The sequence below is a fragment of the Biomphalaria glabrata genome, chromosome 16, assembly GCF_947242115.1.
Source record: "Biomphalaria glabrata chromosome 16, xgBioGlab47.1, whole genome shotgun sequence".
In the NCBI taxonomy this organism is placed as follows: Eukaryota; Metazoa; Mollusca; class Gastropoda; family Planorbidae; genus Biomphalaria; species Biomphalaria glabrata.
The window spans coordinates 6308684-6336645 of record NC_074726.1 but is presented as its reverse complement, the minus strand read 5'-3'; the positions used below and the strand labels follow the sequence as shown (position 1 = coordinate 6336645).

At 35.6% G+C, this 27962-nt stretch overlaps 3 protein-coding genes across 5 annotated transcripts; 2 read left to right on the top strand and 1 right to left on the bottom strand.

Moving 5' to 3' along the window:
- Positions 1-204: 204 nt before the first annotated feature.
- Positions 205-18259, bottom strand: LOC106050216 (tumor necrosis factor receptor superfamily member 6-like). 3 transcript variants are annotated; one of them, XM_056013430.1, is made up of 5 exons: positions 18105-18259; positions 5693-5860; positions 4190-4348; positions 2905-3047; positions 205-1420 (listed from the first exon to the last, which is right to left on the bottom strand). In XM_056013430.1, the coding sequence occupies exons 2-5, from the start codon at positions 5850-5852 to the stop codon at positions 1313-1315; spliced, it is 570 nt and encodes a 189-aa protein (XP_055869405.1). In that variant the 5' UTR covers positions 5853-5860; positions 18105-18259; the 3' UTR covers positions 205-1312. The 3 variants fall into 3 exon arrangements, with proteins under 3 accessions (XP_055869405.1, XP_055869406.1, XP_013060620.2); XM_056013431.1 differs by lacking the exon at positions 18105-18259 and adding an exon at positions 9164-9270; XM_013205166.2 differs by lacking the exon at positions 18105-18259 and adding an exon at positions 7509-7630.
- On the top strand, positions 11240-27962 carry LOC129921587 (GTPase IMAP family member 9-like). The gene is made up of 3 exons (XM_056013419.1): positions 11240-11396; positions 14391-14483; positions 26728-27962. Exon 3 carries the CDS (start codon positions 26733-26735, stop codon positions 27945-27947), a length of 1215 nt encoding a protein of 404 aa, XP_055869394.1. The 5' UTR covers positions 11240-11396; positions 14391-14483; positions 26728-26732; the 3' UTR covers positions 27948-27962.
- LOC106073024 (uncharacterized) lies at positions 21072-25218 on the top strand. Its single transcript, XM_013233492.2, has 3 exons — positions 21072-21199; positions 22097-22159; positions 23958-25218. Exons 2-3 carry the CDS (start codon positions 22138-22140, stop codon positions 25193-25195), a joined length of 1260 nt encoding a protein of 419 aa, XP_013088946.2. The 5' UTR covers positions 21072-21199; positions 22097-22137; the 3' UTR covers positions 25196-25218.

Below are 27962 nucleotides of genomic sequence, written 5' to 3'. Positions count from 1 at the left end.
TCTTAGCCATGCAGATTATGTTAAAGTTTGTTTTTAGCATTTATTAGACCTTATTACTAGATCAACTAGTAACATTGTACATACAAATGCAATAATAATAATAATAGTACGCTATTTTCTTAACGTTCGCTGGATTATGACGAATAATGTATTTCATGTTCTTAGGCAGACTCAGCTGCGGCTGCATATTTCGTCACCTTTGATGCAAAATCAAGTTCGCTTTGGGTCTATATTAATTATAATTCATCGTAGGCAATACGGGCAAAGGAACATATAATCTTGTCAGAAACCATGTGCATTTGGTTTAGAGAGTAACTTAGTTCATGTGTTTGACGTCATCAAAAAGATAAATTAATGACAGTCCTCAATTTTATGAAACAAACATCTATAAAACCAATTTATTTGTCATAAGATAATAAGCACAACCAAAGGTCAAGGTTGACGTTTATGTTTGGTCCCAAATATATCTGTAGGTCAAGTAAAGAAATTAATTCACATATTACATTTCAAGAATGTTTTTTTTGCCATTTTAGTTTAAAAAGAAGATAAAAACTGGCATTTATACTTACAATTTAATCATTTGAAAAAAAGAGCTTAAAGAAGAAAGTCATTTGTTGTATATTGAATTTTTTGTTTAATTCCGAGAATCTTGGGGCATATGAGCATATGAGCCATCGGTAAAAGGTATGAAAAAAATGTTACAGCTACTTGGATCCTTCGCAATGTTTCAGACTGGCAAGAGAAGGCGAGTATACGTTTAAGAGACATAGTCTCGACTAGTTACACATTACAAGAGACATCAAGGTCTCAAAGGAAACGTTAGATTTACATTCATTCAATTAGCAACACTTGTGCAAATTGGAAAAAAAAGAGGCGTTAAAAGAAATCAACAATGAAAAAATACATATGCATAATTGTGTATATGTAAATTACATAATTAATTTAAATATAATGTATTGCCTATATATGTATATACACACATTTCTCTCTATATATAGAGAGAGAGTCAGGCAGATAGATAGATAGATAGATAGATAGATAGATAGATAGATAGATAGATAGATAGATAGATAGATAGATAGATAGATAGATAGATAGATAGATAGATAGATTAGATAGATAGATAGATAGATAGATAGATAGATAGATAGATAGATAGATAGATAGATAGATAGATAGATAGATAGATAGATAGATAGATAGATAGATAGATAGATAGATAGATAGATAGATAGATAGATAGATAGATAGATAGATAGATAGATAGATAGATAGATAGATAGATAGATAGGTCAGCATTCATATGAAGCGCTCATATTCTGGCTCTCAAAAAATAGGCAAGACAAACAATAGCTGAAATGAAAAGTAAGATGTAACACATGTAGCGGGCTGAGCTGTTGGCTATGGGCCTCTCGTCACTCTGTTATTAGACAAAAATAAGTAAATGAAAGTGTTAGACCAACAAACATTAAGAAATGAAATTAAAGCATGAACATTTATTTTTCTAAAAATAAAATTCATTAAACTTTGTAAATGATTAAAGTTTATTAGAATACGTAGCTTGTGGACATGCTTGTAGAATTGATCAATAGTTAATTTGTTAGCAGTATTCTTGAAACCAAAAGGGTTTGACAAGAAACTACTACAAGTTTAGTTTAGAGATTAAAGAGTAGTAACAAAAGCGATACCTTCGATAGAAGAAGACACGCATTTGTATTTTCTAGAGATCTATAACCATGCTTTGGATGTTTATCAAAAGAAGACCGTCTTATCAAGTTTTTTTTCACTATGTCTGCCTATTTGCCTGGGAGGATATTTTACACTATATATCTCCCACTTCTCATTCTCGGATCAAGTTGAAACTTTGTACAATTATTCATAGTCGATGACAAAACATGAATCAATCAAAACATTAACTGATCAATTAATCTATTTGTTCTATTTAATTTATTTTGTTTTATATAGAAAAGGGGGAGATAAACCTTGTCCTATTGAGAGTTACGACATTGATTGTGGGGTTCTCTCGTCTAATGTGAATCACTACAATCACTTCACAAGGGTCAACTGTATTGCATATTCCAATCTATGATGGCTAATTATAAATAGCTATACGCAAGGTATTTAGGGTTCTAGACAATAAGAAGTGCTGTTTATGTATGTATTTTAGAAATGTAAAATTTGGCAAGGTATATGATCATTATTAGAAAGCTTATACCAATTCACTCTGTCTGTCTGTCTGTCTGGTAAAAAGTCTGTATACGTTATTTCTCTCACACCGAATCTCCAATTAAGTTGAAATTTTGCACAAATATCTCTTTTACCTGACAAAACAAGAATCTTTTTTTTAAAACAAAAATAACCAATAACTGACTCTGTATGGGGTGAACCACACCGGATATATTATATTGAAACTGTATATATTATATTGTCACAATGAGGCTTTAGCCTTCCATTTCAAATTCAGATAGTTAGATCGTTCAACTTTTTTTTTAAAATTATGAATGCATTTAAAAAGTGATCATGATAACATAACACAGATACCCCCTTTTCTCTCCCCGCCCCCCCCCCCCTTGACAAGTGATAGGATCATAGCGTATTGAGAGAGCTAAAAGCATGAAATAGCGCTAAACAAAAACAAGTGGTGCAAATATTTGTAATCTCGATAGATTTATAACTGTTAGTCAAAATCTATTCCAAATTTAATTACATGACTGATTCTTACATTTTTCTACAGGTTAACTTATAGCGTCACAACCTTTCTTTCTATAGCTTTCTCTTCTTTTTCTATGCTACTATATTTTATATGATCATTAGTGTAAACGTTAAAAATCCAAACACAAAATGAAGGGAGATAACTGTGTTTAACGTCAACATTCCTAATGGTTATGAGAGAGACTGACGTACTTGTTTTGGTGTAGTAAGTGTAGTAGGTTTCGTTTCCAAGGGAGCACACTCTGTATTTTCTGACTCGGTGCATCTTTTAACTAGCTTCTCTCCCCCTTTACACTTCGTACATTGCCAGCACGAATATTCATTGTGCAGTGGATCTAGAGACAGATCATCGTAGAAATGCTTATAATCTACCAATCTAGATTTAAGTTTGGGTTAATATTTAGATTCAGATTGAAAATTATTCACTACTATTGCAAGGAATAATACAAATAGCAAAAATGGTTATGCCCTAATGATATATTAGATTCTGTTATGTATGAAACAAAAAAAGTTATTTTAAAAAACAAATAGAGGACGGGAGGAGAGTGAAATCTCTGAAATCAATCTATTGACTAATGAATTTCAAATATGATAATTAATCCTGATGCAGTACCAGCTGTGATGGGCAGCTCACTCCTGCGGAACGGAAGACCACCATATCCCTAAACGACTCCTGTATGGCCAATTAAGCGAAGGAAAGCGCTCACAAGGTGGACAAAGAAAGCGCTTCAGGGACACTCTTAAAGCTTCTCTGAAAGCCTTCAGCATTGAAACAACCGTCTGGGAAACAGAAGCACATGATAGAGCATCATGGCGTCGCGCTGTGAAAGCTGGCGCACAAATTGCCGAGAGAACAGCGCTTGCAGAAGAAAAGCGCCAGAGAAGAAAAGCAAGGCCAACGACACTAGCTCCAGCTGGAATAACCTGCCCAGTGTGCAGCCGAACATTCCGGGCTCACATAGGTCTCACCAGCCACATGAGGAGGCACAAAACTCCAGTACAAAGCCCTCAGCCCCCCTAGATAACAAAAAGTGGTCATCATCCACGATGCACGAACTATAATAATAATTATAATTAATAGAACTCATTAAAACATGCTTAATTACTTAATTAAATCTCTGCAAGTATATTTAAATATGAAGTTTCAAATAACTAGGTCAACATCAATTTATAATATTTATTCGTTTTAATACTGTGTTATTATTAAAATTATTATTAACATGATTATTATTATTATTATAATTTAGCAAATGGAAAAGAAATCTGAAGAACTGTACTGCCACGCCACAGTCTATATTACGATTTGTTTAAAGACCCCACACCAATGTAAAAATATATAGGCCTGTATTGAATACAACTTTCTTCTTTCGTCTTTCTTATCTTATTCATTTATTTATTAATTATATTGCTATATGATACGTTACATTTCATTGTTCTTGTGTTATTCTACGCAGTGAAAAAAAAAATATGAACAAACTTTGGTTTTCTACAGTCCTCCAATACTTTTTCCTACATCCAATCTTAGCGTCCGTCGTCCGAGTGCAGTTAAACTGCACGACCTCGTTGTTAAGGACATTTGCCTTGGAGCAGGACCTACAGTAAGTGCAGTTGTGTCTGTCGGCTGCCTGATAGGTTCCTGTAAAATGTCAGAACATTAGATATTTAATTTTACAATTTGAGAGATATATGCAGCGGAGTAAAGGAACGAGCGATTAGATATTAAGCAAGAAAAGTAGAGAAAAAAAAGTGTATTCTAAAATGACTGATATACGCTATGTCCAGTGTAGATATATTTAGGTCTATGATGTTGACATTGAAGTAAAAAATCGAAGTCCCGCCCAAGTCAAGAACTTATGAAAAGGCTGTGCTCAAGGCAGACATTGTTATTATGTGTTTGTGATGTCCCCATGTGAATTAACTTCTGTATTCGTTGAGTCGCCTCCCTTAAGTTTATTACAGAAATTTGAAGACAAGAGAACATACGAGAGATGTGGGACAGAACAGATCTAGTATGCTAATGCGTTTGATCTTGTTCATTACAAAGAGTACATCAACTCACTCTGTCTGTCTGGTACAAAATTTGTACACAATATTTCTCCAACACCCATTCTTAGATTAACTTGAAAATTTACACAATTATTTGTAGTACCTAACAAACACACACACACACACACACACATATATATATATATATATATTAATCAATTACTTAATAATTACTTAGTGGTAATTAATTGTATTTTTTTAAAGAAGAAGGGAGCTTGTTGTTGCAATATTAAGATATGTGGATGGAATTTTTGCGAGTCTTCCCGTTAGATAAGTTTGTTTTTAAGAAATATTATTCTTTTTTTATCCCTTTGCTTGTTTTTAATTTATTTCTACATACATTTATACATGATATTTATATTAACGTTTGTTTAAAAAGAAGTCATGTTCTCATTATGAATATAAAACGTCTACACCGGCTCAGTTCTACTGGTTGTATAGTGCTATAAATCAACGACCGAATATTTTTAAACAACTATATCTAACAAATATATATATATATATATATATATGTAGTTGTAATTGATCATAGAACTGAGATGAATGTAGATATTAGCTGTAGTCACCCGCTACTGATTTTTCGACAGGGTCGACTCCCGAAACCTCTCCCATGTTTGAGAATAGCTGCAAGGCAACAGAGTTTAAAAATTCATAGTTTACCAAGGCCTACGAGCCCCCTTGTCCGATACTTACTGATTTAGGAGCAATTCAGCCGAACCCAATATCTGAGTCAGACGTAAGGGCCAGGAGTTGGACTGGTTTCATAGAGGCTATTTCAGACTCATGCCATTGGAAGCATTTTATACAAACTGGAGTGCTTATATTATATCCTTTATCACTTCCGGCAATAACAACCTTACGGAGCCTGATAATAAAAGTAATGTTTTTTAATCTAAATTATTTAACTTCTTTGGTCTAAAAAAAGTGTTCTTACCTTCGGGACATGGTTGGCAGTATTTGGTAGTGATATTGAAATACTCTCCAGCTTGACAGGGGCCCGACAAACATCCAAAGGGCGAGTCTTTCAGTGTGCATCCTAAAGCACTTAGGAGGACTGAGCTAAGAAGTGACGCAATCGGGAGACTTGTTTTCATTTCGACATCTGAAATAGATTGAAAGGAGATTTAATTCGATTCAATACGGAGGAAACGTCCGACAACATGCGTCTGCTTTGTGTAACACATTGCCATTGGCTGTCGACTGCTTAGAGGTCTTTAAAACATGTGTAATTTAAGATTGAAATTATTTTACATGTTGGAAATTTGACGCCGAGGCAGAACCCCACGTATACTCCACGTATTCTTACTGCCACAGCGGCATTCGAGCCTCGTGAGAAACGGTTGGGTGTGATGGTTGTTAGCGAGCTTCTCTTATGAGCAATAACTGTTAGCAAGAACGAACTGTGGATCATAATTGATGCCGTGTGCTTTTCCCTGTTCGCTTTTTCAAACTTCTCTACTACGAATTACCACAAGGGCGCCACGCTGAGGCCGATAACAGAGCAGCCTCGGTTAGTTACATTAGAATAACACGTGACAGTATTTGTATGCCGCAACGTAATGATCCATATAGGTGAAAAGGAATCTACTCTGAAGAATATTTACAGGCGATATGATGAGGGTTATATTGCCTTGTTATGTATAAGACAATTACCCTGGACCCTCCCTTACATACACATATACATAAACACACACATCTACTTACTTTTCCCAACTAGTCCAGACAAGTGATAGGACCATAACGCACTGAGAAAGCTAAAAGCATAAAATTGCGCTAAACAAAAACAACTGGTAAAAATATTTGTGATCGCACAGATTTATTATTGTTAGTGTAGCCTAGGTCTATTACAAATTTAATTACATGGCTGATCCAAACTAATTGGTACAATGACACATAATATAAGCTTTGTTGTTTTTTGTTTTAAAGTATTTTGTGTTTTGTTTTTCTTGTTTTATTATTTATAGAGAGGCCGACGTCTGTACATGGTCTTGAAAAGCTACAGACGAGGCCCTGCAGATCAGTTTTGTCTTCTTTGTAGAGGGGGAAGCGTGAAAGGCTACTTTGAACTTGGCTTGGCTTGGCTACTTATGAAGGGCTCGAGGTTCGACACCCGACTCGAGCAGAGTTGTATTTACTGAGCGTCTAGAGGCAGCACGGAAAACCTTGTTAAGATACTCCGACTGGTCCACAAATGAGATTGAAACATATCACTCTGAGCATGCTATAAGCATGAAAGTAGCGCTAAAAGCTTTTTTTTTTTTTTTAATTTGTATAACATAGTGAGTAGTGAACCTGCCCAAGAATGTATTAGATTAGTGTCTAGCCTACTTTGCTTAGTCAGTAAATGTTCCATTCAATAGATGTCAAATATTGCCTCCAATTCATCATTAAATAAAAAAAATAAATAAAAAAAGACCTAGGGTAGTAAGCCTACATGCAGGTCTCATTCTGCCTGGATGGCTGCCTGGTCGGGATGGCTGCCTGGTCGTGCGGTTTGCTCGCTGGACTGTCGTTCGGATTTATCGACGGTCGAGGGTTCAAACCCTGCCCGCTCCCATCCCCCGTCGTCCTGCGGGAGGTTTGGACTAGGAAGTAAACTATCTTCAACTCTGAAGGAACATCCGAATTATGTAAACAATTTTACAAACAAAAAAAAAAAAAAAAAAAAAAAAATTCTAACCCCTGGTTACTAGAGTCTAGATCTAAATCATTTGGTTTAAATAACTTTTAGTTGATATTTAGTAACATACCTAAACAAAGTCAGTCTTAAGCATTTTAAGAAATATTTTAGAGTATCCATTATATAAGGTAGTTGTAGACGCCCATCCATTGTTGTGTTGTTTCACAATACTCTAAAGAATGGAAATTCCTTTCGGTTTGAAACGGCAATTCCTAATTCTAAAATTAGCTTATCGGGAATTACAAGAAAGCAATGCTAAACGATAAATGCAGTAGTAGCTTAAGTTTATTTCTGAAACCATTATAGGTGCATGTAACATAAAAATATAGATATTTGGGAGAGAAACGTTAGTGACAGTGTGCACAGCTAGAGAGGCCCTATCACTAACCATATATCCCTTTCTTCTTCCTTTTTTATCCGTAAACACGGGAACTAATTTCATCTGTTTTTTGTTGCGCCATTTCTTAGGCCTACAGTGAGAAATCGTTATCTATGAGAGATTGTACAGTCCCGGCATCATTTTATCTTTATAGACAAGTTTATTATTATTATTGCATTATTTTAGTGCGAAGAAACATTTCCGATTATATAGTCTACTTATCATACTAGGATAGGTCAATTTTGACTGACAAAGCGGTAGATTTTAATCGCCCCGATGACAAATAAGAAAAACCGAGCTACCATCATTGACATCGTCGTACCACTGTCTTATAATATAAGGAAAACTGAAATGGAAAAACAAAAGACAATATGTGAACCTATGCTTGGAGATTATGCGGTTATGGAACTTGTCTAAAATGATGGTAATGTTAGCTACAAAGTTGCTCTTATTTTAAGAGAGAAATAAGCCAGTGCAGTGGTGGAAGAAATGAGTCCTGAAAAGAAGAATGCAGCTGAAACTGTTAGCCTTTCTCATGACAATTACAATGCAAGTAAAGGATATAGCTGGAAATCGCCATTCAAAACTTAATTCTTCCCCTTTAAACTTTTGTTTTAAAAAAAAAAGTTGATTTTTTTTTTTTATATTTTGCTTGTATCTTTTCGTTGATGTTGCCCGTGACACGAGTATCGGAAATTAAAATGGCCCACAGAGTGAATAAATGTGGGCATTATTGGGCCCTAATTCATTCCAATAAAGACGTCATGATAAAAAAAAAAAGTAAAACGAATCAGGTTATAATATCATTTTAATCTTGGTCCTAGTTGCTCCACAAGACCAGGGGTCGGCAACCTTTTGAGTCGGAAGAGCCAATATTATAATTAACAAAATTAACATTTTTTTAAAGAGCCACATTTTTTCCTTACCAAAAATAAATAGTACTCACACAATTTTTTTTATGAAAAAAATACAACAACTATATATAATTTAATTCATATATTAGTAGTGTTTTTCACAACAAATTAGATATATGTCACTGTTAGATAGTTATTTTTTTTTTATTTCGGTAACAAATAAAGAAGTTAAAAATTTGCTTACAACACTAACTTCAATAACAAACAATGGAGCAAAACCAATTCAATTGGAGCGATGGCTTTGGTTTTAGAAAGTTTGGATAAATTTGACTCATACCTTACTTGTTTTTAGTTTCCAACACGACTCTTAATTTTTATTTGTTAGTTGGTTTCTTACTTTACTTTTAATTCTATTCCTGCAAGAGAACGCTTGCTCGCATGAATATGTTGATGTAAAGATAGTCAAATCAATCCAAATGCCAACTTCTTTACCTGACTGTAGTATTCTGGAAGATTATTCCATGCGCCGAATTAACTCCCGGCATTCCTTTTAAAGCTGTCCACTTTTGTTGCGTTACGTACATACATTTCTGGACCTACAACATTTCCACCTAGCTTTTACACTCCACGACTCCCTTCGGGGGGGGGGGGGGGAGGACGAATTATAGTATAGAATTCACACAATTTGTATGCGAATTTATTACTTATGTTAATAATATATACTAATAATTTATATTTCAACCTATTTTTAGATTATTTCGCCCCCCCCCTTCTAGTATTTTGGCCGATTTGGTAGGGTCGGGAGGGGGCGATGGCATCAATCCGCCCCCCCCCCACCATAAACTTTCGAGTGGGGGGGGCGGTCCAATTTATTTGTAGAAATCACAGCTTGCTAACAGAATCAGTTAAATATATATATATGATTAAAACTTGTTATTGGTATTTTAACCGGTCTTCATATAATTTCGTTCACCTGTTGGCCGATTGGAAGGGGAAGAGCGAATACCTCCACCGCCCTTCCCATCTAAACCCTTTGAGTGGGGGGGGGGCGGTCCTACTTTTATGGAGAAATCATAGTATGTGAACAAAATTAGTCGAATATCTATATAATATGAACAGGTGGAAGTGCGATACATGCAATCCCCTTCCCCCCATCGGACAAATCAATACTTTTTCTTTTTGTATTATAGTAAGAAATTACAAAATTACAAAAATCTGTCACTAATATAACTTATATATGCTATAAAGTAAATTCTTATATCGAGTCGCCTAACCCCTATTCTTTAATGCAAAATGCAATCAATAGCAGAAATTATAAAAAGGAGCGAGAATTAATCGTTTTCATTTTACCGCCCTTCCCCTTTCCAGACAGAGTTTGTGTAATTTGACATGAATTTATCATAACTATTTTAAGAAAGACTTTGCTTTGGAAACGTTATAATTCAAACGAAATTTTTCAATATAACAGTCACGGCTGAGATTAGTTCAAAAGCCAGATAATCTTTTCCTAGTCGACTTTTTCCAACCTTTACTCTCTCATATTTTTCTAGTTAAATAAATTTAGGACTATAACTCACAATTTATGCTTAAATTTCATTGAATATTATTAATCGAATATTTTTTTTTCGGCGGCGATCTTCAAAACCTTAATCTAAATATGTGGGGTATCTAATCTTTTCAAAGAACAAATCAGTTGTATTTGCAATGTATTAAGGGACTATAAATTCATATTAGAATATTTTTCTCATTATTCAAAAGGCACTTTATAATAGAATGAATAATGAGCTGGAGGTCAGGAGAATGCGTTACTGCAGTGAAAAATGCACGAAAACGCTTTTGGCGTCGGGGCTTCGCCCCGAACACCACTAATAAGTAATGAGCTGTAGATGTCAGGAGAATGCGTTTCAGCCGTGAAAAATGCAAGAAAACGCTTTTGGCGTCAGGGCTTCGCCCTGAACCCCACTGATAAATAATGAGGTGTAGATGTCAGAAGAATGCTTTTCTTCAGTGAAAAATGCAAGAAAACACTTTTGGCGTCGGGGCTTCGCCCCGATCATCACAATAAGTAATGAGCTGTAGATGTCAGGAGAATGCTTTTCAGCCGTAAAAAATGCAAGAAAACGCAGAATTTTTTACCTAACTAAAATATCTACAATAAATTATAAATTTTAAAATTAAACCCTTTTATATCTTTAAACAGATATCAGGTGACGTCATTTGGGGGAGAGGGGAACAAAAATGCACAATTGGGTACCAACAGACTATATTTAGCTCATTTTATTCCTTTTTTGAAACCAACCATAGCTAAAAAAAAAAAGAAAGAATCAGGAGGAACAAAACTCTGTAGCTTGATATGATGATATATAGAAAGACGGGCAGAGAAAGAGATATACATCTTACTGTATTCATCATTGCTTTTCGTTCGCTATGAACTGTTCTTGATACCAACGTCATGATCAGATAGTTCAAGAACAACCAGTTGTGACAATGTTCCTGGTTTTCCAGAACAATTTAATGATAGGCGAATCTTGGCATTGACTACGAGTCCGCAGACAACAAAGTAGTGCAGTATTGTACAGGTCTAGGAATACCCCGTTGTTATTTGTGTATTATGTCATCACAGACGTAGCAGTTATGAAGATGGTGTTTTATTTCAGTTTAGCTTTGATGCCTGGGACTTTATCAAAGCATATTTAACTTTTTAATATTTCATTTATTTAATCAGGTAATTGCGATGACTTAAATTTTAGTGTTTTTAATTTTAAATTTTCTCAAATGTTTTGAAATTTTTTTTAGATAGATAGATAGATAGATAGATAGATAGATAGATAGATAGATAGATAGATAGATAGATAGATAGATAGATAGATAGATAGATAGATAGATAGATAGATAGATAGATGGGTGGATGGATGGATGGATGGATGGATGGATGGATGGATAGATAGATAGATAGATAGATAGATAGATAGATAGATAGATAGATAGATAGATAGATAGATAGATAGATAGATAGATAGATAGATAGATAGATAGATAGATAGATAGATAGATAGATAGATAGACAAATAGATAGACAGATAGATAGATAGATAGATAGATAGATAGATAGATAGATAGATAGATAGATAGATAGATAGATAGATAGATAGATAGATAGATAGATAGATAGATAGATAGATAGATAGATAGAGATCTGCATATTTGAACTAGTTAACTACTAATTTACTAAGAACTAATTAAGGGACATATGATTGAATAACTCTTCAATAATTGAATGTAAGATTGTCCAGTGGGTCCAGGATAGTTTGTCACTTCAAATGACGTTATTTTGGGAAAGGGGCACTTAATTGGACTATTCATTTTGGTCAAAGCTTATTTATTTATTTGTTTAAAACCAACTTTACATAAAAATAAATTACTGGCATGATCATTTTTTTTCTATAGTTAACATTTGGATAAAATAGATAGACGCAGTGGCGTCACTAAGGTCGGTGTCACCCGGAGCGGTAAGCTCGGGTATCATCCCCCCCCCCAAGGGAAAAAATAATCTCCCCCTAAAAACAACAACTCGTGTTGTTTTTTTGTTGTTTTTTTCTTTTTTCTTGAACAATTAAGCTGTAAGCTAATTAATTGATTGGTTTGAATAGTTTCGGAAGGTGTTCACCCAGTTTTTATCTTTTTAAAGATAGTGACAATTGTGGAACACTATAAATGTTATTTATTTGACCTGCGCATTTAGCTTAATATTTACATAGTGATTTAGATTATCGGAATTTAAATATGAGTTTGCATTAGTATACATAAATTTAAAAACATTTAGAGAATAATATGACATATAATATAGAACTTATGATTACCGGACGTCCAGAAAAAAAGTAGACAAATCATAATATCAATAAATATCGTATATATAATATTAATATAGCAAAAAAGAATTAAAGAATTTAGTGGAAAATAAAACCTTGTAAGGAAAGTCAGGGTAGTGTGAGGTCAATTACAATTAGAGAAGAGGTTAAGAATATAAAAGTGACATTAATATGTGTCTTTAGCTTTAATTTTAAAAAAATTAATGTAAAGAATAAGGAGTTCAAGTATTATACAAGACTTTATACAGGCAATGTTACGACATTTTTACCGTGTTCCGCAATTGTAACTTCTTAAAAAAATCCTGTTCCGTAATTGTGACTGACCATATCTCAGTAGATTTAAATGTAAAATTTAAATACGTGTTGCAAAACTAAACAATACGTCTATTTTTATCGGAAAATGGATGGACAACGCCTAGGTACTTTTAGTTTTTCCATAGGTCTAACCATTACGGAGAACAAAAAATTAAAACTTAAAATAGCAGCAAACTGTTCCGCAATAGTGACTCTACTATACATATAATAGTTACTCCTTCGTGATCGAAGATGAACACATTTCTCATATATGGACTCGAACTCTCGAAGATGACTGTAAAGTTAAATCCTCTCTTTAAAAAAGTCGGCCGCAAACGTGGCATGGGTATGTTTGATCAGTTTCAGCTAGGCCTGCTTCTTCTGTTAGCTTTTTGTTGGTTCGGCGCTCTTTCACGCTGACCACTCTTCTTGCTTCATATCTCATGACTCCAACATGCAGCTTCACGCCATGAGGAGCGATCGACAGCTAGTGCTTCCCAGCCGTGAATCTCGATTTCACACTCCTTGAACGAGATCTTAAGGATGTCTTTATAGCGCTTGTATTGATAACTCTATCACTGGGAAAGAAAAGATGCAGACAGATAACAGCCTGTGTGTGAAAACAGACAGTCATGTGGTTATAGAGAAAGAAAATCGAAGAAACTCACGGACTGAAAATCAGATAGGCCTAAAGTTGACATACGGAACAATGGAGAGATATGTTTATAAATTTATAAACACTTTTTAAAAATAACTTGCAACACACTTCTTTTAAAAGGTTGTTAATTATAATAGAATTACCAAACATAGAGATAAATATAAAAGCACACTTCCTATTCCGTCTGCTAAAACGCTTACACAGATCTACTCTCTTTTTTTTTCTAGTGTAGCTAGAGTTTTGTAAGGTTTGATTGACATCTCTCGTAATCCTATGAGACTACGGTAATACATGTAAGAGGTTTACTATTCTTTTTTTTTTAATGTAAGAAACGTCAATAATTTATAAGATAAAAGGTTAATAAAGTTTAATAAGAAATAAAGTATCATTCTTTGAATACTGTTATTAGTCTCCGTTTTATTTTTGTACAATCATTAGTTTGTTAAAAATATATGTATATTAGTTTATTTAGAATATCGAAAATTAATTAGTTTTCTAAACAAACTAACTCAATCTCCCTGCCCTCAAAAACTCACATACACACCAGTGGCGTAGATAGAAATTTGCCATGATTTGAATCCCCGGGGAGGGGCTTGACCTCTTTAGGGATCCCTGCATTTTGACATTCGACATCATGACATGAGATAATGGCGTAATATTTAATATTTAATGTAAATAAAATTTCGAACATTCATTAGGGGCGCCCCTCAAATGGTTACCCATGTTTTCTTTCAAATTCTCCCACCACCATAGCTACGCCACTGATGCACACACAGTCACACAATCACATTCCGGCTAAACTCGACTCTGTTCTTTCACATATTTTCTCTCTTCATTGATTAAAATGATAGTTAATGATAGTTGTGTTTTTTTTTTTGTGTCTTCTTTCCTACTACAGATAACCTGAAACGTGCCCAGAATATGATGAACTATTTCACGCACGTCTTATAAAACACGTCACATCTGATTCAACGCAGTAGACAGATAGAAAGTAGGCTACCTTCGTGTTTTTTTAACTGTATTGGATACTTTCATGAAACTTTATTTTCCATACAACATTTCAAATATATAAGAGACCTATAATGAAAATGTTCTATTAGTGTAGACATGGGAGATAAGCCTAAGTATTACAGCGTAATATTTTTTGTTTTCTATGGAATAACATTAGATCATTTGAATAACGCCAATGGTGCTGTTCTTCATTGTCACTCTTCCTATCCTTGTGCGTCTGGTAAGTGTGGCGCTGGTGAATTTTTCGCCCCGCACACTGGAGTGTGTGAGCCGTGTGGGAACAACACACACATGAACTCAACGCAACACGCCTGCCCTTGCTGTAATCCCTGCACGTTTCCTGCTGCGGGGAGTGGGATGGCCATCTTGAAGGCCTGCTCTCCGACATCCGACGCCGTGATCGGCTGCCCTCCAAATTACGCATTGGATTCGTTCGGCACATGTAAGTCACCTCTGTCGTATGGCCTAGCTCACCAGCAGGTCAGACGGGTCTGCGATGATTTTCAGGGCATCGACTGCATGACTCCCGGCTCCGATCCCACCATGTCGCCAGAAAAATACACCTTTCGGATGTCTGCAATAATAGTCGGCTCAATCGCTGGATCTTTGATCATTATTCCAATAATTACTGGGATTTGTATATACTGTAAAGCTAAAGGCAAAGCACATAAATATCCCCAAAAAAGACAGTTCATCTAACACGTAATACTTACTAATAAAAAGCATCAATATGATCAAGACTATTTGTATTCACTTGTGAAATGGGATAAATGTTTACAAAGCATTACCTTTCTATTTATATCAGACTTAATTCAGTCATATTCGCCTATTTCTTCAACGCTAAACTTTGCTTGAGAAGTAAATCGATAATGTCCGGGTACATTGCTAGTAGGAATGGAAATACATTTATCGGGCTTGTTACAATTCAGTAACACAAGGTTATGTTTAGATAGAAAGTGATAACGGCAATTTTAAGCTAGAGATTTCACTAACCTAGAAACCAGAAAATCAATAAACAAAGGATGATAATTTTCTCTTAGAGAAAATAAACATTTTTTGTTTAATATGTTTATGTTTTCTTTGATGTTTTGTGAATGTGAAAATGATTATTAATCATAAAATGACCTATTTATTTACATAAATATATGTAAACGTATCATCAGGGCCGGTCGCAGTGGGCCCCGCCGCGCTTTCATAGGCCCCGCGCTAATTCTATGTGTAATTGTTAAATTGCAAAATATATACGGAAAATTCCTGGAAATGTCCTGCATTTATTAAAATCTCCTGAAAACTCATAAAAATCTCCTGAAAATTTGACAAAATTGTCATTTGTGGGTGTCATTTATTACGGAAAAAGCCAATCCTACGTGCGATAAAAAAAAAGGGAATCGTCAGTTTTCAAGTAATAAACTGTAATAATCGGACGAGTTTTCTCCTAAACCGAAAGTTCCAATACCTTATTTACTTTTATAGTCACTGGCATATAAATATGCCCTAGGTTGCAAGGTAAGTAAAGTAAAGTTAATTTGATCGCAATTTTGTATTTAGTAAAGAATGAATAAAATGGAAAGTCGAATTTTTTTTTTATACAAAATCTTAATTTTCATTGATTATCCTTATTCCCACCCAGACTAGGCCCCGCGCAATCAGTTTCGCATAGACCCCCGCAATTGTTAGGACCGGCCCTGCTTATCATTAATGTGCAGTATGTACAGTCCAAAGACCGGATTATTCCAATTACAAGAACTACTTTCGTACTTGCGAGTGTGGCCGAGACCAGTCGTTATAGAAGGCCTAAACGCTGACCTGCAACGTCACAGCCTATGGACAGTTTAGACCAATAGCTAGTAGCCACAGTGTGGCACACATAAAGTGAACTCTTCAATACTTGAATGCATCTACAAAACTGTACAACGTACCAATGGTGAAACTATAATCCAAATATATTGAACATAATCCAATGGGGAAATAACTGTTTTTGATTACTTGTAAAGACAGGAGTGATTCCCCTTATGTAGTTTATAAAAGGCCTTGCAAACTGTGCTTAGTTGCCACTTGCTTCTGAGTTACCAGCTTGACCACTTGACCTGTGTTGTGAATAGTATTTTTTTTTTCTGTTAGTGGTCGTGTGTCATGGGGTACTCGGAGAAGTGTGCCCAGCTCTGGAGATCTTTGGTCCAAGTATATCTTTAGTATTATTGTATTTTATATAATGTATTTATTAATAGATATAGCCTCAAATGATTTCCAGGCAGTATATTTTTACCCTGATGTTCTGCATCCTTGGGTACTCCCAAACGTGACATATTTTTATAGCCTTGTCTCTGAGGGATTCAACCTGTATTGAATCATCAGATGGGCTTTACCGAACGGATGTCTATAGGTGGGATTCTATGAAGCTTGTAGGCTCATAGGTTTCCCTGAAGCTTATAGTACATCATGACCCTTTTGTTTTGTGTTTTTGGCTAAAAGTGGCTAGTGTCAGCCTGAAGCTTGTAACCCCAGAATGGTCAAAAGTGGTCATGTGTTGACCTGAGGCCCGTGACCTTTATTTTACTCATGTAAATGTGTATTCTCCAGAATGTGACGATAATGTAACATATGACTAGGGCTGTGTGCCATATTATTTTTGAGTATCTTTTGTTTACTTTTTGTTGTGTCGGCCTGTGAGTTGATGGCCATTTATTTACACATTTATTTTACTAAAAAAACTTTGTATATATGTTTACCTGCGACTTTGTAAAGTCTTTTGTTGCATACATTAGTTGAATTGTATACCTGGAGGTTATACTTAATAACCTAGGCAGTACAAGAAGAGACCAGTACACCTCTGGACGAACGCGCCAGCACACTTTTATCACTGACCTTTTGATCTAAATACCTGAATCTAGCTATAATTCTAATTGAATATTTTTAGCTATACCCGCTAATAGGTAAATTAATTGATCACAATTTTGTTATATTGAGTGGGGTGCTTTTTTAGAATCAATCCCCATTCATTTGTAACATGGGGTACTCTTACAAGCAACCTCATTTCATTTGTAACATGGAGGCTCGTCTTTTTGTTTCATTTGTAACATGGAGGCTCGTCATTTCATTTGTAACAATGAGACATATTAACAATTCTCACTCCATGTCTTGAACGTCACAGCCTATGGGCAGTTTAGACCAATAGCTAGTAGCCACGGTGTGGCACACATAAGGTGAACTCTTCAATACTTGAATGCATCTACAAAACTGTACAACGTACCAATGGTGAAACAATAATCCAAATATATTGAATATAATCCAACGTATGAGACATATTAACAATTCTCACTTCATGTGTTGAAATTCACAGCTTTATGGATTACGTATAATCTTAATGGTTGTTATTTTGTTGGTTTTTTTTTTTTTTGTTTGTTTTTTTGCCAATAACCTTAACAGCGCCATTTAGGATTCGCTGAAATTTATTTTTATCTTTACTGTTCAGATTGCCATACCAGACAGTAATATTTAAACTCAAAATACTGCAGATCTAAGAAAGAAATTTAAACAAAACTTACAAATAGAACTATAAGTTACATTGAATGTAATATTGTTAGAACGAGGTCAAACTTACACTTTGTCGACCCAACAGCACATGAACTAGTTTCAGCATTTCATCGGGAAGTGCAGAAGCCTATTTGATTCAACTAAGTCGCTTTAATACCAACAGAAAAAGGGCAATAAAAGAGAACACTAAAACCGCTTTAACACATAGAACCTATTTATTTACTTCCTTTGTACATTAAAGGAATTACCTATGTATTTCTTTGAGATCACACGGTATGGCCTAAAACTCTGTTTACCGATATAAGCTTAAGGACTATTGATTTCTACCTGTATTATTATAAACTCCAGCGAATCTACTAAGAAAACTGTCCTCGTTTAATGTTAGCGAAAAGGCCTTGGCTATGTTTTATCAAGCTCACATCTGCAATATTTTAAGTTTCAATATCACTGCCTGGTATGGCAATCTGAGCATTAAAAATAAAAATAAACTTTATAGAATCCTAAATGCTGCTGGCAAAATCATTGGCAAAAAACAAACCCCATTTGGGCAGTTGTTTGAGACAAACATCTATAAAAAAGCTAACAAGATCCTCGAAATAAAGAATCACCCTTTGTGTCAGGATTTTGTGATTTTACCATCACAAAAGAGATACAAGACACCGATAGCAAAGACAAACAGACACAAACACTCTTTTGTTCCCCTGGCAATCAAATCATTAAATAAGAACAATCTGGTATAAACTTTGTCACATGTAAATTATGAGCGAGTCTGGTGTGAATGTACACTTTGGTTTCTTATAGTTATAATGTTTTTTGTTTGGTGTAATGCACAAATTGTAAGACAAATTTCCTTACGGATAATAAAGATTATTATTATTATTATGTTAGAAATGAACGAGTAGTCATTCTCTGGCGCTGCCAGGGTTGAGTTTCGCTAAAGAGAAACAAGATTCATCGTAGTCCCTTTAACAGTTTCCACTGAGGAATTTTCTGGTGATGTGGCAGGTCTGCAGCAGTACCGCCCTCTGACATTATTATTATTATTATTATTATTAATCCTAAATGCCGCTGGTAAGGTTATTGGCAAAAAAACACATTAAGATTATAAAAAAAAAAAAAAAAAAAAAATTGGGCAGATGTTTGATAAAAAACATGCTAAAAATGTACCCTCTGGGTCAGGATTTTGTCATTTTACCATCACAAAAGAGAAACAAGACACCGATAGCTAAGACAAAGAAAGACAAAAAAAAATTTTTTGTCCCCCTGACAATCAAACCACAATATAAAATATAACAATCTGAAATACAATTTTCGCATGTAAATTATAAGTGAGTCTGGTGTGAATGTATATTTTGTTTTTCGATAGTTATCATGTCTTGTTTGGTGTAATGTACAAATTGTAAGTCAAAGTTCCTTATGGATAATAAATATTATTATTGTTGTTATTATTAATGTTTATGCTTATTGCTTACAGTTACATTTTTATCGGATTGTGTATTACACTTTTTAAAGGATAAAATATCTACCTTTTATCAATGAGGCTATTTTTTGTTTTATTTATTCAAAGCTTATATGAACTTTATCTGGTCGTCTGCTACAAATCTTTTGCACAATTATCCATTGTCGATGACAATGAATCAGTTTTAAAAATAATCAATTAGACTCTAGTAATAAGTGGTAATTAATTAATTGTGTATTAAATAGAAAAAAAAATCAATCTCTTGCAGTAATGAGAAAAAAAATGGCAGTAAATGTGCGTTATTTCCCTTTTGTGCGTTATTTTTTTAAGAATTTTTTGTTTATTTTGCTTGTTACAATGTTTCTATCAACTCACTCTGTCTGTCTGTCTGTCTTGTAGAAGGCAGGAGAGCCGCTGGTCGCCCACTTTTACATTATACGGATGTATGCAAACACGACATGAAGCTCTTCAAAATCGACATTGTTAAAATGTTTCTATCAACTCACTCTGTCTGTCTGTCTGTCTTGTAAAAAGTGTGTACACGTTATTTCTCACACACCCAATCTCGGATCAACGTCAAACTGAAAATTGCACTTTTATTTCTTTTACCTGACAAAAAAAGAATCTTTTTTTTTTAAATTAACCAATTAGTTGATTAACTATTAGTAATTATGTTGTTTTCTTTTTTTTTTCCCTCCCTTGTTAACAATGACGATATAATATATATTTTTTAAGTACTTTAGACTACCTACTAAATTTTCATTTTCTCTCAATATTTCTATTCCTCTTTACAAAATAAAATGTATTTAAACCAGATTCATTATCTAACGAAATTAATTTACTACTAGTAGTTTACCTCATGTTTTATTGTAAATATTTTCAAAGCTCGTAGAATGCCAGTAGGTCGACTTCCACAGGACATTCTGTATGGCGATCTAATAGAAGGCAGGAGAGCCGCTGGTCGCCCACTTTTACGTTATACGGATGTATGCAAACGCGACATGAAGCTCTTCAAAATCGACACTAGCAGCTGGTTAGAGGTGGCACTGGATAGATCCACACGGAGAGAGAGCATAAAGGAAGGGTCACGGATTGCAGATGTCATACACAACAAAAGCAGAAAGAAGGATGAAAATGCAACGGCGCCTGGTGATTATATAGGCCCAACCTGCGATCGCAGCTGTGTAGGCCTATCAAGGATTGGCCTCTTTAGTCACACAAGAAGTTGCAAAAGGAGAAGATCGTCTATCGAGACCATAAATGCCACATAATCTTGAAACAGTCATACATAACATAATCCTTACTTAGAGCCATCAAGCACACCCAACGTCATTAGAAAAAAAAACACAAATAACAATGAAGTGTTTGACCTTATATTTATTTATTTAATATATTTATTTGTTTTCAAACAATGTACACCATTACAACACAAAAAGGAAAAACAAACAATGGCTAACTAGATTAGATCACGCTGTAAAGATTACACCAGTTTCAGTATGAACTGATACGCTTGTGTGCTATACGCGTGAAATGTCGGGTATAAATAGCATGGAAAAAAAAAATAGTGTGCTGGGTTCCAGTTTCGGTATTGCAGTGAGCGTAGATTCACGTAGTGCTTTAGATACCAACACTTCTCTATCTACATGTGGTGTTCAGGCTAAGAACTTGCTAACTCTATAATTTCGTGACTTTCTTATAGCATAGTAAGTTTTAGTTGATAACTTGTATTTGTTTTCCATTTCTATGTATCTATATTCTGCTATTCTTTCTCTTTCTCCGTATGTATCATAGACTATAGTCACTATATGTATATATATAGAGAGAGAGAAAGAAAGAGAGAGCCTCTCGGTTGGCCTCTGCCTCTATTTGTGAAATTAACCCTTTCTATCCTCCCTCTCACTCTATTTCTTTTTATGTTTATTATGTTTCGGTTGGTCTCAGTAAAAGGGGGAAAAAAGACGAAATGTTAATATTTTATTTGATCTGTGTTCCTTGGGATATTTATAAAGAGATCCAAAATATCTTTTTTTTTTACTTTTTTGTTTTTGTCTTTGGCTTTTGGCCTAAAATAACTTGTTTTAAGGTAAAGAAAGCCTGTAGTAGCCTGAATATTATATTATTTGCTAGTGTATTATAATATTAAATAAGATTAAATTACAAGTCGGTGACGATAGTTCACTTTCTTAAGGCAATAGGCCTACAATCAAGTATATTAGGTGTGTAAACGTATACCTTATCCGCTTTACTTTACTTGTAGATACTAAAATGGAAATGACAATGAAGTGAATCGATTCCATAGTGAACCTGTGGTTCTAAAAATCCTTACTCGATAACAAATCTAATCTATGAAAATTAGTTCAGTTTGTTTGAAAGCTTAAAGTTCAAGTTTGAAAGCTTAAAGATCAAAATTTTGAAAGATTAAGTTCTAATTTGAATGCTTTAAGTTCTAATTTAAAAGATTAAGTTCTAAGTTGAATGCCCAAAGTTCTTGTTGAAAGCTGAAATTTCTCATTTGAATGCTTAAAGTTCTAATTTAAATGCTTAAAGTTCTAGTACTGTTAACGAGACGCACAGAGGTATGACGTTTTCTTTCAAAACAGGCTTTTGGTCAGGTCAACACTCAAAAGGATCTGGAACTAGGATGTCAACCTTAAGTGGAACACGTAAGTAATAGCCATGACTTAACACAAACTTAATTTTGAAGTTTTAAAGGTAGCGTATCTATTTCAATTCGATAAGAATCATTTAAAACTATTATTTTAAAGCGAATTTCACAGGTAGCCTATCCAATTAAACTATGTTTGGTTAAAATGGCATTAAGTCTAAATGCTAGAGATTAGGCTACAGTGCTCTGGCTACATTTAGCAGGCAAACTCTTGAGTTAAGTTAGATTGCCAGGTCTTAAGTCAGATTTCCAGGTGTGAAGTCAATTTGCAAGGTGTGGTCGTCTGCTTAGAAGATGGAAGTCTGTTTACAGCAAATATAAAAAAATAATGTGCCTGCTCACTAAATTTTACCAGCTTATCTATAACACGTTAAGTCATACGTACAAACGTCAAATGAATCTAGGCCCTACATTTTAAGTCTACACTTTTTATACTGCTGTTTATTACTAAACTAGAGTTCATTTTATTTCATACATTACAAATGTTCCTTCCTAAGAGAAGATCAATACGTCCTTCGCTTTTTTTTCGGAACCTTATCTGAAACCCCGTCATGACGTGTGACGTGCTGACTGGGACGGTCTTAAGCATAGGCAAACTAGGCAGCAGTCTAGGCCTCAGATTGATGGGGGCTTCACACAGGTCTGAAAACAATTGTGTTAGAGAAGAAACTGCTAAACATGTGCCCCGTGTTATTGTTGGAGTGCACTAGGTTTCATAGAAATTAGGTACATTTTTTTTCGCTGTTAATTTTGTTTATTTTTCTATTTTTTTTGGGGCCACTAAATTCACTTCGCCTACGGTGTCCAATTATCTAAAACCGGCCCTGGTGCTGAGACTATTGAAAGAAATTAGGCAGTGTGTTTTAAGGTCTTCTGGTCACAGTACATGGGGAATAACCTGAACATAACCAGTTCTTCCTCTATTGACTTCTCTCCTATCGTGCAAGACGCGAGATTCTGCGAAAATGTGTTCTATTGTTTAGTCGTCCTTTCAGCGATGTGTCGTAGATCCCAAGTCTAAGTCGCCCAAAGTACGCAGGAGTGGTGGCTGTGTGGTAAAGCGCTTGGCTTTCGAAACGAAAGGTCTCCTGGCAGATAAGATCAATGTCAACTGTTTCTATGGCCCACGGATAACGAGGGTGTCATGTGGCCTGCACAACGACAAACGTCCTTCACTTTTCCTTAACTAATGTCAGGTACCTGTTATAGCTGGGTGGACTCAGAGGTGCCCACAGATCACGAAATTAAAAACCCTAGTCGTCACCAGGATTCGAACCCGTTATCCTCTGTTCGGAAGCGAAACGCTTTTATCAATCAGCCACCGTGCGTGTCCCCTGCTAAAGTGTATCCGTATTATATATTATATCCGATAATTTAATCTCTTTTCGCATTACCTTTTACAAAATCGCGTAACGAAGATGGAAGAAGGTTCCCAGTGGCGTGGGGGTTCTGCGGAGCCATTGAAAGATACTTTGAACAGAGGCATATGAAATATAATACTTGTTTAAAGCAGACACTTGCGTTGGGATGTGACTCTGTAAATGTACTGGCACATACTGATAATACACGATAATTCCATTTTATTTTTGCTTTTTTGTCAAACTTAAATTTTTTTTGGGTGGGTTGCACGATCCTAATTTTAAGCCTCAGTTCACGGGTACCTTGCTACGCCGCTAATGTTGCTACGCCGCTGATCTTTCCATTACTATCTTAAAGTATATTAACTTTTTAAAAATGAAAGAATTGTCTTAATATTTCTGGAAACTGTAATTACTTTTTACACTTTTTCATTACAGGCAAAACTTCCATAAATGTACTTCTGGTTGGCAAAACTGGTCACGGTAAAAGTGCCACTGGAAATTCCATCCTGCAGAGAAAGGCGTTTGTCGCCAAGTGCTCCACGACGTCTGTGACAACAGCTGTGACCACCGCTGTTTCAGAGATAGGAAACACATGTTTGTTTGTCGCCGATACTGCAGGCTTCGCTGACACAGAATCGGAGAACGCTGGTGGCAAGATAGCAACCATACAGCTGGTCACGGATCAGATCAAACAGGCTCTAGTGGAGTGTCCCAGCGGTTATGACGCCATTTTGTACGTCACGCGGTTCGACATCCGGTACACAGAGGAGGAAATGGACTCTTTTCAAACTATCAAGAAAATAATCGGCAATAATAACTTCCGGCGTCATGGAATCCTCATTTTCACTCGCGGCGACTCCTTCGACAAAGACGAGATCAAAATGTCGTTTAGAAAATGGTGTGACAGTCAGACGGGCAATCTTCGAAAAATTCTTAACTGTTTTGGAAGACGCATCATATTGATGAACAATAAAACTACAGATGATATAATTAAGGCACGACAGTTAAACTTCCTGTTATCAGAGATTAAGAAACTTCAATACACAATACAATCAAAGAAGTACCTTATGTATAATTTCAACGCAGTCGAACAAGGAAGAATCCAGATGATGGTTTTTGCTAACAAGGACGCCATTGAGACGCGCGTGATCACCAAAATAGCGGAACTCAGTCAAAGACTAAACTCGGTTAGAGGAACAACCAGCCAAAGAATATCTTCCATCTACGCCATCAAGAACAGTATTACCTCCGAATACCAAAGAGTTCAGTCAGAAGATAAGAACACTGGGATACTGGGAAGTGAACTAAACAAATTGGCGGCGTTTTACAAGTCAGCAGACGACAGTTATAAACAAGTTCTCGAAGAACAACGCGATGAAGCAAGGATACGAGAACTTCAAGAGAGAGTGACAATAAGAAAAAGGCTCGAACAAGAAAGAGAAGAATTGGAGGAAGCGAGGCGAAGGCAGATGATGATGAAACAAAAACTAGACAGGGAACTGGCGCAAAGGGAACAGAGGAGTCTGGAACTGAACTTAAAGAAACACGAAGACGAGCAGAAGTGGAAAGATATTGAGAAAGTGGTCACCACAGGGGCGGCTGTGGCGTCAGCGTTATGGTCAATTTTCACGTCTGAAGACTCAGACAAAGATACAAGAAAAAGGAAAAAGTGAAAAAAAAAATGGAAAAAAAACAAGGTCACATTACTATATGACATTATCAGATCAGCTTTGAGGAAAAAAAATGTATGTACAGCGCATGTTAACGTACACCTGTGTTGGCATAGCAATCTTTACAATGAAAGGAAAAGCAATGTTCTAAACATCTCCTTGCAAACACACACACTGTTGTTTATTTTAATATAAGAATTCAAAGCGTTTGAACTGTAGGAAATAAGTTTCCATTCCCTTTAACCCTTAAAGTGCTGAGCTGTTTTACTATGTGTGCATACAAAATGGAATTACAATTCTGATGTTTAGAAGCTAATCTACCACACGCGTTGAAAGGGTTAAGAAGTTAACGTGTGGAAGTCCCCTTTCAACGTCACAGAACTACCGTGTCAATGCTGAAGTACCTATATTTGACAGCGACTTAAGTCTTTACAAAGCTCATTTCAACTCACTCTGTCTGTCTGACTGTCTGTCTTGTAGAATGTCTGTACACGTTATTTCTCCCTCACCCGTTATAGGATCAAGTTGAAAATTTACACATTTATTTGTTGTACCTAAACAAAAGATAAATCAAAAACGTAATCAATTAGTAAATTAACTATTGGTAATTAACTATTTTGTTTGATATCGAAAAGGGAAATAAATCCTACATTATTGATATATTACGTTGTTGTTTTATATAAGCTTTGGTTTTATTTTATCACTATGCCATACCAATGTATGTTAACTTGCTAACAGATTTTATTTGTGCATGATTGAATATGTATGAAAAGTTATTTACTCTCACATAATAATTAAAAGTTGTTTGTGTTATTTAAGCAGGTAGAAACCAAAAAAAAAAAAATAAACTGTTCGTTTGAGATTCTTATGAAGTGTTTAAACATTACGGACAGGTATCGATTACTAAGAGTTATTATGTCATTTTGGATGGTTGTGTATGTCAGTGTGGCGGGATAGTTTGCTAAATGTTCAGTCCATGTTGAATTGTTGTTTTTTTCAGCCAATGCAATATAAAAAAATAAACAGGCCCAAGCTTACAACGGCTTTGTCTTCTTTTTGTTACATGTATTTGCTTTTTCGGAGGCGCGGCAGCTAAGAGGTAAAGCGCTTGGCTTCCGAACCGTGGGTCCCGAGTTCGAATCCTTATGAAGCCTGGGATTTTTAAATTCGGGATTTTTGGGCGCCTCTGAGTCCACCCTACTCTAATGGGTCCCTGACATCAGTTGCGGAAAAGTTAATGCGGTTGGTCGTTGTGCTGGCCACATGATACCCTCATAAACCGTGGGCCACAGAAACAGATGACCTTTACACCATCTGCCCTATAGACCAAAAGATCTGAAAGGGGAACTTTACTTTTTTGTTTTGTTACAATTTCAATTTCAGTTTTTTTAAAGAGATTTTTATTCCTGGTTGATAAAAATTACTCCCTGAATACATTTGGTCAGGAACTGTTTAAAAAAAAAAGATCTATTTAAAGTGACACAAAAAATAAACAATTTTAACAATTCTTATGTTATAACTTTTCTGTATTTCAGGCTAAATGACTTCTCTATTGCTTGTCGGTAAAACTGGTTGCGGGAAAAGCGCCACTGGGAATTCTATTCTCGGACGTAAAGTTTTTGAGGCTTTGACCAGCGCTACTTCGGTCACCAAATCAGTGCAGTATGATTATGCAATGGTCAATGAGCGGGAGGTCAAGGTTGTCGACGGTCCTGGTCTGATGGATACCGATCATTCCGCGCATGAGTCTACATCCATGGTGTGCCAGGAAATTGAGAAAGCTGTCCTGATGAGTCCGGACGGCTACGACGCTATTCTGATTGTGACAGACATGGCAAGATTCACCAAGGAGGACAAAGATGTCGTCAGGCAACTGAAATCGACGTTTGGTGCAGACTTCATTGAAAAGTATTGCATTTTAGTCGTGACCCACGCGGACAATTACGACCCGGAAGAGAACGGGAAAAGCTTAGAGGATTGGTGTGACGATCAGACCGGAAGCTTTAATAACATCAAAAGGGAATGCCTCAACAGAATAGTTCCGTTCTTCAACAAAACCAATGATGAGAATCTCAAAAAGGATCAGATCAATCGCTTATTCCAATTCGTGGACGAAATCCAGTCCAAACACGGTCGTTACAATAAAGGGCTTTTTGAGGCGGCCAGAAATGCAAGAGAGCACATGCTGGTGAAGTTGAAAGAGCCGCTGCTGATGGAAGAAACGGAGAAAAAGTTAAGACTCAGGATGCAAGAGCTGCAAGAGCTGGACGAAAACAATAAGCATCAAGCATTGCAAACACTTCAATTGATGAGAACAGAAATACAAACTAGGCTTAGAGAGGTCAAGGATGCGGATCAAGGAACGCATGCGCTACAAAACATTGAATGTTTCGTACAAATTTTTCTTCAGCAAATTGACAGTAAAACGCAAACGTTACAATCTTCACTTGCAATGGAAGAGAAAATGAAAAACTTAGAAGCCAACGCCAGAAAGGAGCGCGCGAAAGATTTGGAGGCGATGGACCAGCTTCGAAGGGAGATAAACAGATTAAAAGAGAATGATTTGAGGTTGAAAATGGAATACGCTAAAAAGATGGAGGATTTGAATAAGGCATACGACAAATTGAAACAGGACCAAAGTGAAAAGATGCTACGAAATATTTGTTTAGGACTACAAGTGGCAGAGAAATCTATTCATGTAGGCAGGCAAACTTACTCGTTGATTCAGGACATTAAAAAAAAGGGAAAGAAATGAACATCTTTACAAGCA

Coding starts and splice junctions, on each gene's coding strand:
- LOC106073024 (XM_013233492.2), top strand. CDS start 22,138: ATGTCAACCTTAAGTGGAACAC. Junction 22,160..23,957: donor GTCAACCTTAAGTGGAACAC/GTAAGTAATAGC, acceptor TTTTCATTACAG/GCAAAACTTCCATAAATGTA.
- LOC129921587 (XM_056013419.1), top strand. CDS start 26,733: ATGACTTCTCTATTGCTTGTCGGTAAAACTGGTTGCGGGAAAAGCGCC.
- LOC106050216 (XM_056013430.1), bottom strand. CDS start 5,852: ATGAAAACAAGTCTCCCGATTGCGTCACTTCTTAGCTCAGTCCTCCTA. Junction 4,349..5,692: donor CTGCCAACCATGTCCCGAAG/GTAAGAACACTT, acceptor GACATTTTACAG/GAACCTATCAGGCAGCCGAC. Junction 1,421..2,904: donor CACTTACTACACCAAAACAA/GTACGTCAGTCT, acceptor GTCTAATAACAG/AGTGACGAGAGGCCCATAGC.